The 18,423-nt window shown below is 51.5% G+C and overlaps 1 protein-coding gene across 4 annotated transcripts in view; it reads left to right on the forward strand.

Annotated features, from left to right (window-relative positions):
* EHMT1 (euchromatic histone lysine methyltransferase 1) overlaps nt 1-18,423 on the forward strand; it is a 171,039-nt gene that overhangs the window by 78,829 nt on the left and 73,787 nt on the right. For 3 of the 4 annotated variants that reach the window (XM_069477202.1, XM_069477201.1, XM_069477203.1), the window contains exons 3-4: nt 746-1,302; nt 7,910-8,081. In XM_069477202.1, the coding sequence (XP_069333303.1) occupies nt 746-1,302; nt 7,910-8,081 (729 nt within the window). Of the gene's footprint in view, nt 1-745; nt 1,303-7,909; nt 8,082-18,423 lie in introns of those variants that run through there. The other variant, XM_069477204.1, reaches the window with a different exon arrangement.

An 18,423-nucleotide genomic window follows, 5' to 3' on the forward strand; every position in this document is an offset into this window, starting at 1 on the left:
GGTTTTACAAAATTATCAATGGCTTTTTATTTATTCAGAAAGTATTATTACACACATATGTGCCAGGCTCTGCTTGCTAGCTCAAGGCACAGTTGTGAACAAATAGAAAGAGTGTCGTCCTCGTAGAACTTACATCCTGGGGTAGGAAGGACAATCAGTCTGATAAATAGCAGAGTCTGCAGTGTTAGCGGCTCAGCTCACGACAGACAGAGCAGTCAGGGCCCGCTGAGTGGTGGAGCCTCAAGCTCAATCGAAGCTCTCTCTGCGTCCAGGGATGTAATGGTGAGTTCTTTGCTTCAGCCTGACGGTGAAGTTAAATATTCTTGTCTATCTTCTGTGTAAAATGTGTTTCTTGTTATGACTGTCCTGGGTAAGATCCGCCAGTGTCTGTCGAGCAAGGCACGCAGACCGAGGGTAGCTGGAAGTTCGGCCCCTTTCCTCACTGCCTGTTCAGGTTTGTTCTTGGGAGGAAGCTACTTCTGAAGCCTTGTTTTCTATTATTTCGCCAACACGCTCCGTTTCTCCTTACACTGGTGACTCTAACTTAACCAATTAACTTTCAAACTTAGTGTTTAAGAAATAACTTTATCTTTAATGTTTGAACTTAAGTGTTAGTTTGTATATGAAATGAAAGGACTGTCTGTAGGAGTTTCATATAAGCCAGTCAAAGACCTCGTGTTGGTGGTGGTGTCCCAGGAGGGCGGGTGTGCGCAGCCAGTGACGGTTGTCTGTCCTCTGTCCGCAGAGATATCTATGGCTGCCGATGAAGGTTCCGCAGAGAAGCAGGCAGGAGAGGCCCACATGGCCGCAGACGGCGAAACCAACGGGTCTTGTGAAAAAAGCGATGCCAGCAGTCACCTGAATGCAGCGAAACACACTCAGGAGAGCACAAAAGTCAGCCCACAGGAAGGTACCAATAAACTAACCCGAATAGCAGAAAATGGGATTTCAGAAAGAGACACAGAAGTGGGAAAGCAAAACCATGTCCCGACCGACGACTTCGTGCAGACTTCTGTCGTGGGCAGCAACGGATTCTTCCTGGGTAAAGCGGGCCTGCAGGGGCAGCCCACGAGGACTAGCGGCGCACTGGCCTCCTCGCTTCCTGGCCATGCTGCAAAAACCCTTCCTGGAGGGGCTGCCAAAGGCAGGACTCCAAGCGCTTTTCCCCAGACGCCCGCCGCAGCATCACCTGTGCTCGGGGAAGGGAGTGTGGACGCAGAGGACAGGAAGCCCCCCGCCCCTGGCACCGATGTCAAAGTTCACAGGGCACGCAAGACCATGCCGAAATCCATCATGGGCCTGGTAATTTTGTGTCTTCTCTTGCTGTTTCCTTTCATTCTTCTCGTCTGTGTTAATGATGGCGAGTGGACTTCCATGCTCTCAGTGGCCGTCCAACAGGTGGTCGCCTCTGGGCCGGTGGAGAGTTAGGAGCTGCTCGTGCCTCCTGAATGTGTGGCAGAGCCCAGTGACTCTCACTGCCTTTTTGGGCTTAGCTCTTCTGCCAGGGCCCTTTAGCCCCTGGTGTGAGGATGTGTCACATGCTTTCAAGGAGGCCACTTCCTCTTCTGCTTTAGGCTTGGGGCTTTCCTCCCAGCTAGAGAACCGCAGCTCATCCCTGCCCCACTGAGAAGCGAGCAGCGGCGCAGCTGGGCAGGGCCACGGTGCGAGAGTGAGGCCCAGGCCCAAGGCTCCCTCCCGACCCCGCGTCGCCGGACTCGGTCTCGCCTGAGAGCAGAGGGAGCCTTGTGCCTGGACGACCGCACTGGCAGGGCCTGGGCTGGGCCCGCCGCGTGCTGGTCTGTGGCTCATGCCCTCGTCTTCCGTGGCACCTGCCTGATGAGTTTCTCAGACTGTGTGCAGTGCTGTTACCTTGCTCTCCCACCTTGATGTTCACTGGGTACGAGTTCTGGGTGTATGAGCACATCCCCTTGGACTTTCTCCATCTGACATCGCTGGTGAGCATTCCGAGTCGTGTTCTTGCCTTTGTGGATCACCCGCAGTTTGCAGCCCTTCAGGGCTTCGCGTGCAGAACTGTCCCCACGGGCCCTGTCCATCTGAGGGTTCGTGTCTGTAGCTCCAGAAAAATGCTGTGCGTAGTTTTTCATTTGCTTCCCATAGACTTCTTTTAGGTGGTTGGATCTTCTGTTCCTTGGACAGTTCCCTGCCTGTTTTCCAGCTTCCTGATTTGTTCTTTAGCCCTTCACATTCTTGCTGTTCATTCCATGTGTTGATATGTTTTATTCTGACATGTGTGTTTTTTATATTCAGTGTCTCTGATTTTAATCTTTGTTTCTGTTTTTCTTAGAAAAACTGTTCTGAATTATGTTTTGTCTTACCCTTCAAAAGATAGTGATTGTAATTCTTTTATAGTCTGTTATAAATTCTGGTTCCTTAAGTGAGAGATCTGCTTGGACTCGGCAGCTTGTGTTCATGGTGGTCTTTCCTCGCAAATGCTGACTTCCTGTCCCCTGGGCGTGTTGCCTGTGTCCTGTGCGGACTGGGAGTGACGTGCCTGCCTGCAGGGGTGGGCGGGGGCTGCCCTCTCCCCAGGGCTCCCCATGGCTGCCGGGGTTCCATTCTCTTCTAGGACAGCCAGGGTGGGCGCCTCCCGATGCCAGCACCTGACACTGGCCCTGGCCCTCGGCCTCCTCCAGCATGGCCGGCCTGACTCAGCTTCAGCCTTTTGCGATATTTTTCAGTATGTGTCAAAGCTTTAAAAAAAAAAATCCTTAAAATGATTGCAGATTCACAGGAAGCTGCAGAAACGGTGGAGACGTCCCGTGTACGCTGCAGCCAGTCTCCCTCAGTGGCAACCTTTTCATAACCCGAGCACGGTGTCAGCATCCAGACAGGTGTGAGCCACCACACCCGGCCTGTTGCAGATGTCACATAGATGGGATTGTAGGGTCTGTCACCTGTGAGAGCGGCTGTTCTTGCTGCGCGTCATTATCCTGAGCTCTGTCCGGGTCGCAGCTCTAGCCGGTTCCGGTTCCTGTGTGCTCACGGTGTGGTGGGCTCCACCCTGGCCACTCCCCCAGGAAGGACACCGGTGTTTCCAGTTTCTGGCTGTTACATTAAAGCTGCCCTGAATGTTTATGTGCACATCTGTGTGTGGACAGTTTTCCTCTCTGTGGGTTCAGTGTTCAGGTGTGTCATTGCTGGCCCGTGGGGTGCTAGATGTTTGGTTTGATAAGAAACTGCCAAGCATTTGCAGAGTGGCTGCGACGTCTTACTGTCTCAGCAGCGGTGTGTGAGCAGCCCAGTTTCCGGAACCCCCAGCATGTGGTGCTGCTGCTGCTCTGACCCAGCCGTTCTCACGGGGGTGGCTTCCCATCGCTCCACGGGACCGGACGTCTCTCTCGACACCTGTCACATGTCGCCAGGTGCCTGCCTGCCACCTTGGCACCACTGGTGACGCATCTTTTACACCTTTTGCCATTTTATAACTGGCCTGTTAGCTCTGGGAGCTCTGGGTGTGAGTCTGTCGTGAGATACACGGTCTGCAAGTATTTTTCCTGGTTTGAAGCTTGTCTCCTTCCTCTCAAAGGGTCTTTCACAGAGCAAGTGTTTTCCATTTTGGTGAAGTCCAGTTTATCAGTTTTCTTTCATGGATTGTGTTCTTGGTGTCACGTCTGAGAACTCTTCCCCTAGCCCTAGATCTTGATTTCTCTAATTGCTTTTTCTAAAAATTTTTTTAGTTTTATGTTAACTTTAAGTCTGTAATCCATTTTGAGTTTAACGTTTGTATTAGGTCTGTGGCTTGGGTTGAGGTTCATTTTTTTGTCTGTGGATGACGCAGCATTACCCATTTTAGGGTGCATATCAGAAATTTTACATCGTTCCTTTATTTCCTTGAAGTGACACTTTTATTGCATTCCCATCTCCAGGATTTTATTCTAATATATTTTTATTTGTGAGGATCTTTTATTGTCACCTTATTATATTCCTTTAGGGAAAAAAGCACTTTGAAATTTAATCTCAAAAAATTTCTCTGACCATAAACCTTTGTTCTGGATGGAGTTGTTATTATGACAGTTAATAGTATACAGTTGATTCCAACATGAATCATTTGGTTGAAAATTACTAACCATTTGCAGACTGGTCAGTTGTAGGAAAAGAGAACTTGGGTGTTTTGAGGCTTTGGAACCTGATTTCCCGAAGACTATCCGTGCCTTCTCCGCACCGTAGAAAGCTCCATCTGCTCCTGGGGGTCCCTGTGGGAGGAAGGGGGAGGCAGACTGACCTGGGCTGGCTGTCCCCGTGGCTGTCCCCCTGGGCCCCTGGATGTGCTACTGGCGGAGACCGGGCGCCGTGCGCCCCTGCTCTGCTCCCGGGGGCTGTGGGGTGCCTGTGGCTCAGACCTGGCCTCGGCTCCCCACCCCTCGGAATTTCCTGCCACCCCAAAGCCAGTCCAGTCTTGTTGGGTATTTTTAGGACACCACGTTTTATTGAAAATTGTGTTTTAAGGACAGTCATTCCAGTGATAAAATGAATGTTTCAGGCTTATGATACTAAATCCAATATTCTTATAAAAGTTTACAAAAGCATCAGCTCGGCTTCAGACGTCCGTACTGCCGCTTCCCCCGGGGACAGAGCACGGAAAGCTGAGGCTGCTGGAAGGGAGCCCGTTTCTGGGTTGCAGCCGTTCCGACTGAGCCGCGCTCCGGGGGGCATGGGTGGCAGCCCGTCCACTCCCTCCTCCGCGTCTCCACACCCCCCTCCTCCAGGTGCCCGCGCTGGGCTCTGGGTGCTGGCGCACACGAGGCTCCTGGTGGCCGTGTGCGTGAGTGTCCGGCTGTGGCCGCGCCACCCTGCGTCCAGCTGTGGGTCTTCCCTCCCCTCCCCTTAGCTTTGTGCCCTTAGATAAGGGTCCCAGCGAAATCCAGAATCCTCACCCAGGTTCAGCAGTCCTTAATCTTACTGTCTAGATTTTTGAAGATAACCTTTTAAATTAAAAAATAGGTTTTGTTCTTAGAAAGAATTAGCCTCGGGTGGTTATTTATTCTTCAGGTTTTAATTCTGCCCTCATTTATATGTGCTTTAAAATTGGGTTTCGTGTCTCTGTACAAGCGCCAGTTGAGGTGGACAGTAGGCTGCCTGGTCGATTGTAGGTGACACAAGAAGGCGCTGTCTGGTTCCTGTGTTTGGACAGTGACTGCTTTCGAGTCACACTCGGTGCATTTGTGAAAGACTTTTATAAAATTTCTCGAAGCAGATGTGTCACATTCCAGCAGCGTTCTGCATGCACAGGGTGGATCGAGGCCTGGGTGGGTGTGGCAGGCAGGGTGGGCGAGCGGGGGGTCTCCACTGGGCAGAGTGTCAGCCAGCAGAGGGCAGAGTGTGAGGTGAGACAGAGAGGGAGAGAAGGAGGGACAGCGCGCAAGCTTGTGAAAGCACGTGCTCCACCGGCCTCCCGGCCACCCTGGCCACCCTGGCACCTGCCCGCTTTCCCCTCTGTGTGCCCGTCCCTCACTCACCTGTCTTCCCCTCTGTGTGCCCGTCCCTCACTCACCTGGCCTCCCCTCTGTGTGCCCGTCCCTCGCTCACCTGGCCTCCCCTCTGTGTGCCCGTCCCTCGCTCACCTGTCTTCCCCTCTGTGTGCCCGTCCCTCGCTCACCTGGCCTCCCCTCTGTGTGCCCGTCCCTCGCTCACCTGTCTTCCCCTCTGTGTGCCCGTCCCTCACTCACCTGTCTTCCCCTCTGTGTGCCCGTCCCTCGCTCACCTGGCCTCCCCTCTGTGTGCCTCTCCCTCGCTCACCTGGCCTCCCCTCTGTGCCTACCTGCCTCCCTGTGGCCATCTCTGCCTGGAGCCCCGTGGTCACCTATTTTACAGGTATTCATGACCCTGGTCTTGACCCCAGGGGACGGCGATGCCTTGTCATGTGTGCGTGTGTGCGCACTTGTGTTAAAAGATACGTAACTTAAAAGTGACCGTTTGAACCATTTTAAAGTATATAGTTCATTGGCCTTAAGTACATTCATGTTTTTGTGCAATTACCACCATCCTCTCCAGATCTTTTCCATCTTTACAAACTGAAACTCTGTCCCCAGTAAACGACGACTCCCCCTCCACTCCCCTGTCCCCCAGCACCCACCGTTTTACTCCCTGTCCTGGTGAGCTTGACTACTCCAGGGACCTCCTGTAAGCAGCATCCTACAGCATTTGCCCTTTCGTGACTGACACGTTTCACTCAGCATGATGTCCTCCAGGTCCGTCCCTGTCGCAGCGTGTGTCAGAGTCCCCTTTCCTTGCGAGGCTGAATGATGTTCCGCTCTGTGTGTAGACGGCATTTTTCTCACCCGTTCATCCGTCAGTGGGCACTTGGGTTGCTTCCACGTTGTAGCTACTGTGAATGACGCTGCCGTGTACACAAGTGTACAAATACATCTTCAAGACCCTGCTTTTGAGTAAATACCCGGAAGTGGAATTGCTGGATCACGTGGTAATTCTGTGTTTGTTTTTTTGCAGAACTGCGGTACTGTTTCGCACAGTGGCTGCACCATTTTACACTCACACCGGCGGCACACGAGGGTTCTAATGTCTCTGCATCCTTGCCGACTCTTATCATTTGCTGTGTCTTTGATAGCAGCCGTCCTCGTGGGTGTGAGGTGGTATCTGATTGTGCTTGTGACTTGCATTTCCCCAGTGATGAGTGACGTCGAGCATCTTTTCATGTGCTTTTTGACCATCTGTATTTCTTCTTTGAAGAAATGTCTATTTAAGTCCTTGGGCCGTTTTAAAATCAGGCTGTTTTTTGTTGTTGCTGAGTTGTAGGACTTCTTTATATATTCTGGATAGTAACCCCTTATCAGGTAAAGGATTTGCAGATACTTTCCCTCATCCCACAGGATGCTCTTGCACTCTGCTGATGGTATCTTTTGATGCACAGAACTTTTTAATTCTCATGAAGATGTTTTTTCTTCGGTTGCTTGTACTTTTGGTGTCATACTCAAGCAATCACTGCCAAATCCAGTGTTGTGAAGCTTTCTTCTATGTCGTCTTCTGGGAGTTTTGTAGTCTCAGGTCTTACATTTAGGTCTTTGATCCGTCCTGAGTTAATTTTTGTACGTGCTGTTAGATAAGGGTCCACCTTCACTCTTCTGCACGTGGACGTTCAGTTTTCCCAGCACATTTGCTGCAGCGTGCCTTGTCTTTGCACACTTCTCACTGCTTACCGTACCTGCTGTGAGCATGGTCAAGTTTGGTGACATGGAACTGGGCTTGGGATGAAATGATTGCGAGGCTGTCGGCAACCTTCGGGAAGCAGACAGTGAGTGGAGGCGTCTGGCGTCTGGCGGGCGAGGTGGAGGCGGGGCCTGGCACAGCATGCACTAGGGCGTGCTGAGACTGAGGACAGATTTAGAAGATCAGTAAGACTGTGAGTAAAAGACCATTTGGAAAATACAACGTGATTGTCAATTGTGGAATGTATACCACTTGGGGGATGTTGCAGCTTGTAGCCATGACAGTGGGAAAGCACTTCGTGAGAGATTTCCATGCTGCCCATTTGGGTGTTTTTTAGCTTAATGATATTTATTACATAAATCAGGGGTTGGCAAACTTTTTCTGCAAAGAAACAGATAGAAAAGAAGTATTTTAGGTTTTGCCACACATGATTCCTCCCTCCTCCCCCTCCTCCTCCCACTCCCCCTTCTTCCCATGCACCTGTGAGCATGGTGAACTCGGGCCGTGGTCTGGGACACCAACCAGGATCGTTGGGGTGGCTGGCACACGGGCTGTAGGTCCAGATGTTTCTGTGCTGTCTCGGTTTGCAGACCTTCCTCTCCCCGTAGTATGTCCTCTCTCAGGTGCGGGGAATCAGCGGGGGAAGAGTGGAGTCTGGGTGCGTGTTGTCTCGGCGGCCGTCTGCCGTGCACGGTCGCAGTCACGGACTGTCTTTGTTTTGAAGCATGCAGCCAGTAAGGACCCCAGAGAAGCTCGAGACCACAAGGAACCAAGAGAGGAGATCAACAAAAGCGTTTCTGACTTTGGACGACAGCCGCTCTTAACGCCTTTCCCGTCCCTTCATCAGTCGCTACCTCAGAACCAATGCTACGTGGCCACCACGAAGTCACAGACAGGTAAAGGGCGGCTCAGAGCAGCTGTGCTGTGTGGATGTGTGTTCCAGGCCTGCACCTTGCCGGACGGGAGGTGCGTGGGCTGTAGGTGCCTGTGCTGCTCCGCATGAAGGATCGTTGGCAGCAGCAGGTTCTTCTGTGCTCACCTGTGCACCTGAGGAGGCCCCGCTGACCTCTGCTCTAAAACCTTGTCTGGCACCTGCCTGCATTCACTCCTACCTTGTTTTCAGTCTCAAGATAAAGATTGTTTTCTTTACTAAAGTCTTAAAAACTTGATCTATTTGGGTAGAAGACTCTGGATTTGACACCTCTCCCAGTTTGTAAGTCCAAGCTGTGGGAAGCACGGGGGTGTGCGGGGAGACCCCTGGCCCCAGGTGAGGAGAGCTGCCGTCCGCTCTCACTTCGTCTCCAGCCGCTGCTCCCCGCTCGCCCGCGCCGGCCTCTCCTGTGGTCAGCTGGGGGAGTGGACGCACATGGCATTTCCCACTGGGGGCTGGGTGGGTGGGCTCGTGCGCCTCACAGTGAGGGGCTGCCCCAGGCTCCTTGGCTTTCCCTCAAGAGCCGCCAGAAGGGCTGCATTTGGCGTCATCCCCGAGGTGGGCGACTCCCATCATGAAGGAGTCGAGTTTGACATTTGGGAAGGGTCTTTCTGGGAGGCCTCTGTGAGTGTTGCAGGAGGAGCTACCGACACAGGTGAGGTCAGCTGGGGGCTGTGGCCCCCAACCTGAAAGGCTTCACTTTGGGGACTGTCACCTGGCCACAGGTGCATGTCTTTTTCTGGACTTTTAGAATATTTTATTTTTTAGAGATGGGATCTCACTCTGTTGCCCAGGCTGGAGCACAGCTCATTGCAGCCTTAAACTCCTGGGCTCCAGCATCCTCCCACCTTGGCCTCCCGAGTGGCTGGGACTACAGACACGCGACACCACGCCTGGCTAATTTTTTTTTTTTAAGACAGAGTCTCGCTTTGTTGCCCGGGCTAGAGTGCCGTGGCGTCAGCCTAGCTCCCAGCAACCTCAAACTCCTGGGCTCAAGCGATCCTCCTGCCTCAGCCTCCCGAGTAGCTGGGACTACAGGCATGTGCCACCATGCCTGGCTAATTTTTTCTATATATATTTTTAGTTGGCCAGATAATTTCTTTCTATGTTTTTTAGTAGAGACGGGGGTCTCGCTCTTGCTCAGGCGGGTCTCAAACTCCTGACCTCGAGTGATCCACCCACCTCGGCCTCCCGAAGTGGTAGGATTATAGGCGTGAGCCATCGCGCCCAGCCCTTTTGTTTTAAATTTTATATAGAGACAGGGTCTTACTGTGTTGCTCAGGCTGGTCTCAAACTCTTAGCCTCAAGTTATCCTCCCACCTTAGCCTCCCAAAGTGCTGGGATTACAAGTGTGAGCCATTGCACCCAGCCTTAAAATACTTTTTATTTTAAAGTAATTTCAGACTTCTAAAAATGTTGCAAAAATTCCACAAAGAAGTCCTGTGAGCCCGTTACTCATTTTACCACCTGGTACAACTATCCACCCCTCCCCCAGTGTGTAACTCTTTTGTATTAAGATGTGAATGTAAGTTGTAAATTGTAGACATTGTATTCTTTCATTTCTCAATGCTTTAGTGTTATTTCCTAAAAATAACTGTAATGTCCCGCAAAATAAAGACGTTCTCTTAGGTAACTATAGTTATCAGAGTCAGGAAATTAGCTTTGCTGTGAAACTGTTATCTAAACTTCGTACCTTGTTCAGTTTTTACCAATTGCCCTATTAAGGTCCATTACAGCAAAAAAACCCAAATTCTTGTCCTGGTTCCTATAATCACCTAGTAGTTGTGTCTTGAGAGTCTCCTTTAATCTGAAACGTTCTCAGCCTTGTCTCTCTGGACCTTGGCGTTTCGAGAGGCACAGGCCAGGGGTTCGTAGAATGTGCCAGATGTGGGTTTGCCTGCTGTTTCCCAGGATCGAGGTCAAGTCAGGGAACAGTGCAGGTGACTGTCACTGTTCTCAGGAGAGACGTTTTGGTGGCCTTTTGTCCTGCTGTGGCCAGGTGGAGTCTGCGCCTCTCAGTCAGGAAGTTCCTGTGTCCCAGGTTCTGGTCAGTGTGCCTTGGGGGAGACTCTGAGCTTTGCAGGTGCTTTTGGTGACATCCTGATGGGGACTTGGTGTCTGCTGGTAACTCGCACCCAGCGTGCGTTGTGGGCTCAGGGCGGTGCTTTCTAACTCCGTCACCCCCTCTGTCGATTCTTTCAGGTTCTGCCGTAAGGAAGTGTTAACCCTCCCATCCACCCACCCACCCGGCCATCTGTGTTTAGTTTCAAGTGTTGACCCGTGGACTCTAACTCGAATCTCTGGGCTGTAATTCATTACTGTCGTTATTTGTTTTGTTTCTGAAATTGTCCTAGGCTTGGCCATTCGGGGCCCCTTCAGGCTGGTTCCTGAGTCCTTGGATGTGACCTCGTCCCTTTCCAAAGACTTTCTGGCTTGACTGGTCCAGGCTTGTCCTGCCTGTTCCTTCCCAGCTCTGCGACTGGCTGTTCCCCAGGGAGGCCTGGCTCTTTTGATTGGAAGTTAGGGAACAAGATCAGTCATTGCCCACCGCTGCCCCCCAACTTTCTGGCTCTTCAACTGAATATTATTTGTTTTAAACAGTTATACCTGGCATTTTGCAAAGCTGTGGAGTTATGCTCACGTATGTAAGCATTGGCAAGGAATGTGAAAAGTGAGTACTTTGTTATAGTGCTGAGATTTTTTGCTATTTTAGCTTTATTATTTCATCATCTTTTAGTAGGAGCTTTCGAAAACGCTGTGCTGTGCATTTAGCAGCCCTGTTTGTCCTCCCCCACCGTTCCTGGGCTGCAGGTGGGTGGTCAGTCGGCGCGTGCGTCCCGGGCAGCGTGTGCGGCGGCCTCCAGCCCTGGGGGGCAGCTGCTGCCCAGGGCCTGCCCCACCCCCAGGCAGGGTGGAGAGTTGCAGGTCTGTGCCTGGAAGTGCTGCCTGACACGGAGCGGCCACGCAAGGCTGCCCGTCCCGTGAAGACTGGCTGGGCCACCTTCCTGTGTGGCTGCAGACGCAGGGGTGTGGACGGGGCGTGTCGGGGGGCGCATGACGCCCGCTGTTGCCCCAGCGTCTGTGCAGACCGGCAACAGGCTGGTGGTTCTGTCAAACCTCACTGTCGCCTGCTGTTCAGGGTGGGAGCTGCCACCTCAGAGAGTTACCTCAGAAAAGTTGTGATTTCATGTCATCTCTTTTTATTAATTTTTAAGATTACTGCGGGGATGATCACAGAGGGTCTGTTCTTTTTTCCTCCTGCTGTACGACGGGCAGCCAGGATGAGCAGGTCCACACGTCAGCTGGGAGGTGCGTTGATGGAACCACAAAGCCCTCGCAAAGCTCTGTGCCTGTGGCTCGTTTCCTTGGGCAGCTGACATTGTTGGTTTGAGATCCAAGGCAGCCATGATTCTGCAGCACCCGTGTCTCACCCCCGCCGCCTCCGTGCCGTGCCAGAGGCTGGGAGCACGGTGCCTCCTTGGTGTCGGAGCTGGGGGACTCCGTGCCGTGCCAGAGGCTGGGAGCACGGTGCCTCCTCGGTGTCGGAGCTGGGGGACTCCGTGCCGTGCCAGAGGCTGGGAGCACGGTGCCTCCTCGGTGTCGGAGCTGGGGGACTCCGTGCCGTGCCAGAGGCTGGGAACACAGTGCGTCCGCTTGGCGTGGCAGCCCCAGGCCTGGGCTGACTGCACCGGCCCAGGCTCCCAGGACAGCAGATTAGTCTCTAGATGAGTGTGAGTTCTCTTAACAAAATGGATTGGCGTCTTCGTTAGCAGCTTGTTCTGTATCTTTTCAAAGTGTAGAAGTTTACAATCAAAAAAGAAAACACGCCAAAAACCTATTTCAGAGGATTCTGGGAAGGTGGTGTTGCAGGAAGCCTCACATCAGGGCTCCGTCTCCCCACGCAGGCCGCGCTGCGCTGGTGGAGTCTGTCCGAGGCCACTGTTTTATACTCTGCCGTGTCCGGGAGGTTTGCCACTCCAGGGGGAGGCTGGGGCGGTGCGTGGCACTGTTTTAGCTCTGAGCGTGGTGGCCGTGCTGCACCGGCGGCCCGGCCTTCTCTGTTCCTGGAGCAGCTGGCGCACAGCCCGTGGGAGCCAGGTGGGCACCGGGGACGTTGTCCTCCAGTGGCGAGATCTGGGCTCTGAGTGCAGAGGTGCAGGAAAGGGGGCTTGTCGCTGCCCTTGTGCCGTTGCTGGAAGCCCCTCCCCAGGTGACTTCAGGAGAGTTAAAGGGACGGTGCCCTTGTTAATCCTTCCCGCTTCATTTTCCTCTTTTTCCTTTTGGGAGTCAGACATTGAAGCTACTGTGTGCACAGGGAAAATCAGAAAGTGGCCGCAAGTGCCCAGAGACAGGTGCAGGCTCAGGAAAGGCCTGAAAAGACCTTAATTTTAAGCCTCAGGCTGACCCCTGGCACAGAGACAGCCTACAGCTATCAAAAACCCCAAACTGTAAACAACAGCAACAACAAAAACAATCTCTGGGGAAGGGAAAATAATGTGTTTTCCAGAGTTTCCAAATTATTAGATTCAGATGTCCTGTTTTCAACACAAAAATTACAAGGCATACAAAGAAACAAGAGGGTATGGTCCATTCAAAGAAAAAAAGTTGAACAGACACTGTCCCTGAGAAAGATCTGATGGTTAAAGACTTTAAAACAACTCTCTTAAATATGCCCCAAACTAAAGGAAGATGCGGAGAGTCAAGAAAACGTATGAACAAAATGGAAACGTCAGTAAAGAGGTACAAAGCCTGAGAAGGAACACAAAGAAACGCTGGAGCTAAAATTTACAATAACTGAAGTGAAAAATTCACTAGAAGAAGTTGCAGGCAGATCTGAGCACGCAGAGGAAAGCGTCGGCTTGAAGACAGGACTGTGGCAATTTCCAAGTCCAAGAAACAGGAAAAAAAGACTGAAGAGCTGGCTGTGGCGGGAGGCCAAGGTGGTAGGATCGCTTGAGGCCAGCCTGGGCGACGGAGCAAGACCCCGTCTCCTAGAAAAAACAAAAAGTCTGAAAGGAGTGAACAGAGCCATCGAGGCCTCAGGAGGACCAGCAAGTGCGCCTGGGAGTCTGGGCAGGAGAAGAGAGGGAGAAAGGAGGGGGGGGTCCTCGGGAATACCTGGTGACAGCCGTGAAGGCAGACCTTCAGGGAGCTCCAGGTGTGAGATGAACTCAAACAGACCCACACCAAGACGTGACCGTCAAACTGTAGAGATCCAAAGACACAGAGAATCACAAGAGCAGAACAGAGACTCGTCACATACCAGGGTTCTCATCAGAACCTTTGGGGGCCAGAAGGCAGCGGACTGGTGTATTTAAGGTGCTAAAAGGAAACAAAAAACCTGTCAACCAAGTAAGTATCTTATATCCAGCAAAACTTCCCATTAAGAGTCGGGGAGAAATTAAGATACTACCGTATAAACAAAGCTGAGTGAGTTTGTTACCGTTAGACTTGCTCTGCCAGAACTGCTGCGGGGAGTCCTGCGGGTGGAACAGTACCCGGTGGTACCTGGAGCCACGTGCAGAAATAAACACGCAGCAGACGGAAGGACACAGGCAGCGGTAAAAGCTAGCATTATTGTAGCCGTGGTTTGTTTTCCACTTTTTGTTTTCTGCAACATTTAAGAGGTGAATGCATTTTTAAAGAAACAATCTACAAGTTAGTATTATTGTAACTTTGGTTTGTAACTCCACATGTTTTCTCTATAATTGGAGAGACTAATGCATTTAAAAGAATTACTAGTTTATGTTTTGGGACACACCGTATATAAAGATGTAATTGTGTAGCATCAGCAGCTGAAAGGGGTGGAAACAGATCTGTAAAGTTGCAGAGTTTTGTATGTTATTGAAGGTAAGCTGTATAAATTCAGATTAGAGTGTCATAACTTTAGGATGTTAAATGTACTCTCCATGGTAACCACAAAGAAAATAGCTATGGAACATATAGAAAAGGAGATGAGGAAAAAAAATGTAAACATTTCACTATAAAAAAACAACTAAACACAAAAGAAGACAGTAATGCAGAAAATGAGGGACAAAAAGCTACAAGGCACATAGGAAACAGCAAAGTGACACAGGTCTGTCCTCGTCAGCAGTTCCTCTGAATGTACGCAGATGAAGCTCTCCAGTCGACACAGAGCCTGGCAGTGCTGTGGCTGGGGGGTGGCTTGTCCCCACCGAAAGTCACGTTGACATTTGGTCCCCATGTGGCACTGTTGGGAAGTGGGGCCTAGTGGACGGTGTTTGACTCCTGGGGACAGATCCCTCGTGGACATATCAGTGCCCTCCCTTGGGGGAGTGAGTTCTCATCTTGGGAACGGATGGGACCCCCCAACCCCGAGTGGTGAAGCAAGTCTGGCTTTCTTGCCTTGCGACCTCTGCACACGTCTGCCCCCTTCTGGTTTTCACCACGCCAGGTGCAGCTGCCCAGTCCCGAACTTGCCAGCCCCCAGCCTGTGAGCCAGGTGGGTCTCCTTTGTTACGGCAGCGCCGAGTGGACTAAGGCGGAGTGCGTGAGAGCACGTGGTCCTGCCAGCTTCTGCAAGACCCGCTTTACATCCGGAGGCACAAATAGATCGGAAGTGAAAGGATGGGAAAGATACTCCATGCAAACAGTAACCACAGAAGAGTAGGAGCATCTATAGCGAATAGCAAACAAGATAGATTTTTTTTTTTTTTTTTTTTTTTTTTTTTTTTTTAAGACAGAGTCTCACTCTGTTGCCCAGGCTAGAGTGAGTGCCGTGGCGTCAGCCTAGCTCACAGCAACCTCAAACTCCTGAGCTCAAGCGATCCTACTGTCTCAGCCTCCCGAGTAGCTGGGACTACAGGCATGCACCACCATGCCCGGCTAATTTTTTCTCTATATATATTTTTTTTAGCTGTCCATATAATTTCTTTCTATTTTTAGTAGAGATGGGGTCTCGCTCTTGCTCAGGCTGGTCTCGAACTCCTGAGCTCAAACGATCCGCCCACCTCGGCCTCCCAGAGTGCTAGGATTACAGGCGTGAGCCACCGCGCCCGGCCAAGATAGATTTTTAAATCAAAAAAGTTTACAAGAGACAAAGGTGGGCCGGGCGCGGTGGCTCACGCCTGTAATCCTAGCACTCTGGGAGGCCGAGGTGGGAGGATCGTTTGAGCTCAGGAGTTCGAGACCAGCCTGAGCAAGAGCGAGACCCCATCTCTACTAAAAAAATAGAAAGAAATTATATGGACAGCTAAAAATATATATAGAAAAAATTAGCCGGGCATGGTGGTGCATGCCTGTAGTCCCAGCTACTCGGGAGGCTGAGACAGGAGGATCGCTTGAGCTCAGGAGTTTGAGGTTGCTGTGAGCTAGGCTGATGCCACGGCACTCACTCTAGCCTGGGCAACAGAGTGAGACTCTGTCTCAAAAAAAAAAAAAAAAAAGAGACAAAGGTGGACGTTATTATATAGCAACATAAGTTTCAATGCAGCAAAAAGATGCAACTGATGAATGATAGGCCACCGAAATATACATATGTTGCAAAAACTGACAGAATCGAGGGGAGAAACAGACAATTCTGCAGTGATATTTAGAGACTTCGGTGCCTACTGTCAACAGTGGGTAGATGACTGTACAGGAGACAAGGAAAGATGCGCAGGACTTAATGCTGTGAACCACCCCGATTTAACAGGGTACACAGAAAACGCTTCTCCAGCGCACACGAGAGACTTTCTAGGATAGACCACAAATTAAGCCTCAGTAGATTTTAAAAGATAGAGATTCAAAATTTACTACAAAGCTACAGTAATCAAAATAGCATGCTACTGGCACAAAGACAGACAGAGAGACCCATCGAGTAGAATGCAGGGCCCAGAAACAAACCTTTCATATATGGTCAGTTGATTTTTGACAAGGGTGCCAGGACCATTCCATGGGGAGGGGACAGCTTTTAACAGAGGGCGCTGGGAAAACTGAACGTCCACGTGCAGAAGAGTGAAGGTGGACCCTTATCTAACAGCACGTACAAAAATTAACTCAGGACGGATCAAAGATCTAAATGTAAGACCTGAGACTACAAAACTCCCAGAAGCCGACATAGAAGAAAGCTTCACAACACTGGATTTGGCAGTGATTGCTTGAGTATGACACCAAAAGTACAAGCAACCGAAGAAAAAACAGCATCTTCATGAGAATTAAAAAGTTCTGTGCATCAAAAGATACCATCAGCAGAGTGCAAGAGCATCCTGTGGGATGAGGGAAAGTATCTGCAAATCCTTTACCTGATAAGGGGTTACTATCCAGAATATATAAAGAAGTCCTACAACTCAGCAACAACAAAAAACAGCCTGATTTTAAAACGGCCCAAGGACTTAAATAGACATTTCTTCAAAGAAGAAATACAGATGGTCAAAAAGCACATGAAAAGATGCTCGACGTCACTCATCACTGGGGAAATGCAAGTCACAAGCACAATCAGATACCACCTCACACCCACGAGGACGGCTGCTATCAAAGACACAGCAAATGATAAGAGTCGGCAAGGATGCAGAGACATTAGAACCCTCGTGTGCCGCCGGTGTGAGTGTAAAATGGTGCAGCCACTGTGCGAAACAGTACCGCAGTTCTGCAAAAAAACAAACACAGAATTACCACGTGATCCAGCAATTCCGCTTCCGGGTATTTACTCAAAAGCAGGGTCTTGAAGATGTGTTTGTACACTTGTGTACACGGCAGCGTCATTCACAGTAGCTACAACGTGGAAGCAACCCAAGTGCCCACTGACGGATGAACGGGTGAGAAAAATGCCGTCTACACACAGAGCGGAACATCATTCAGCCTCGCAAGGAAAGGGGACTCTGACACACGCTGCGACAGGGACGGACCTGGAGGACATCATGCTGAGTGAAACGTGTCAGTCACGAAAGGGCAAATGCTGTCTGGTTCCACGGTAGGGTCCCTGGAGTAGTCCAAGTCACAGGTACGAAGGTACAGCGGTAGCTGCCAGGGGGTGGGAGAGCAGACGGGGAGTTAGTGTTTAACGGGGACTGAGTTTCAGTTTTACAAGGCGGAAAGCATTATAGACGCAGAGGGTGGCGATGGTTGTACAACATATTTTTAAAAAATGATGCCCCTTGAGTCATATGTACAACATTTCTGATGTATTTAATACCACTGAACTGTACACTTAAAGATGATAAAGATGGTACATTTTGTTATATTTATTTTAGCACAGTAAAAAAACGGGGTGGGGGTGGAAATAAACTCCCGTCAGACAGCAGCGAGAGTCTCCACGCTGACGGGGGAAGTCACGCGTCGTCCTCGTGCTGCCGAGGGGCCTCTGCGTCCTCTGCGCCTCGTAGCCGGTCGCTGCTGGGCGCTCCCGGAAGGAGCTTGATTCATGCGCTTTGAGAACACGGAGTGTCTGTGCTGTCCGTGTGACTAGTGGGCCCAGGGGCTCCCTGTGGGCTTGTCAGACGGCGGGGAAGGAGAACAGCGGCTCCCGTGGCGGGCACAGTCCCACGGTGGGTTCAGTCCTGTGGGTGCTGCCACCGTGGGCTGAGGACAGCCGGGTCCTGCTCTGGCTGGAGGGAGGGACCCTGGGACTCGGCGGCAGCGGCTGTGGTGGTCGTGCCGGCCGCTGTGCCGTGTGTGTGGGTGCTCTGCGCCCACCCGCCCTGCTGCCTGCCGCCCGCGCCCTCCTCCCTGGAGCACAGGGCAGCCGGGCGGTGCCCTCCCCACCCTGTGCCTCCGTGGGCCGGACCCCACTGCAGGGCCTGCGCCCTCTCCTTTGCGGTCTGGACTTGGATCCTCCTCCCCAGGAGGCCCTCGAGCCCTTCTGAACTTCTCGCCAACCTTCCTGCGGCTTTCCCCCTCCCGGGCCCTGGCCCTGCTGAGCCCCAGTGTGTGGCCCAGGGCCACGTCCCCCCTGGACACGGCGGGAAGCCTCCCCTGCGGCACTGAGGCAGCTCCTCTTTGTGCTGTAGCCACTGGCTGTACACACGCAGGGGCTTCAATAGATCCTTCCTTCCTTCCTTCCTTCCGTCCTTTCTTTCTTTTCTTTTTTTTGAGACTGGGTCTTGCTCTTGCTGGGCTGGAGTGCAGTGGTGTCATCACAGCTCACTGCAGCCTCAAACTCCTGGACTCAACGATCCTCCTGCTTCAGCCTCCCAAGTAGCTGGGACTACAGGTGCACCATGCCTGGCTAAGATTTAAGTTGTGGAAACAGGGTCTGGCTGTGTTGCACAGGCTGGTCTTGAACTCCTGGGCTCAAGGGATCCTTCTGCCTCAGCTTCCCGAAGTGCGTGAGCCGCTGTGCCTGGCTCTGTGCTCTTTTATGGGATGGT

Source organism: Eulemur rufifrons, chromosome 7, assembly GCF_041146395.1.
Source record: "Eulemur rufifrons isolate Redbay chromosome 7, OSU_ERuf_1, whole genome shotgun sequence".
In the NCBI taxonomy this organism is placed as follows: Eukaryota; Metazoa; Chordata; class Mammalia; order Primates; family Lemuridae; genus Eulemur; species Eulemur rufifrons.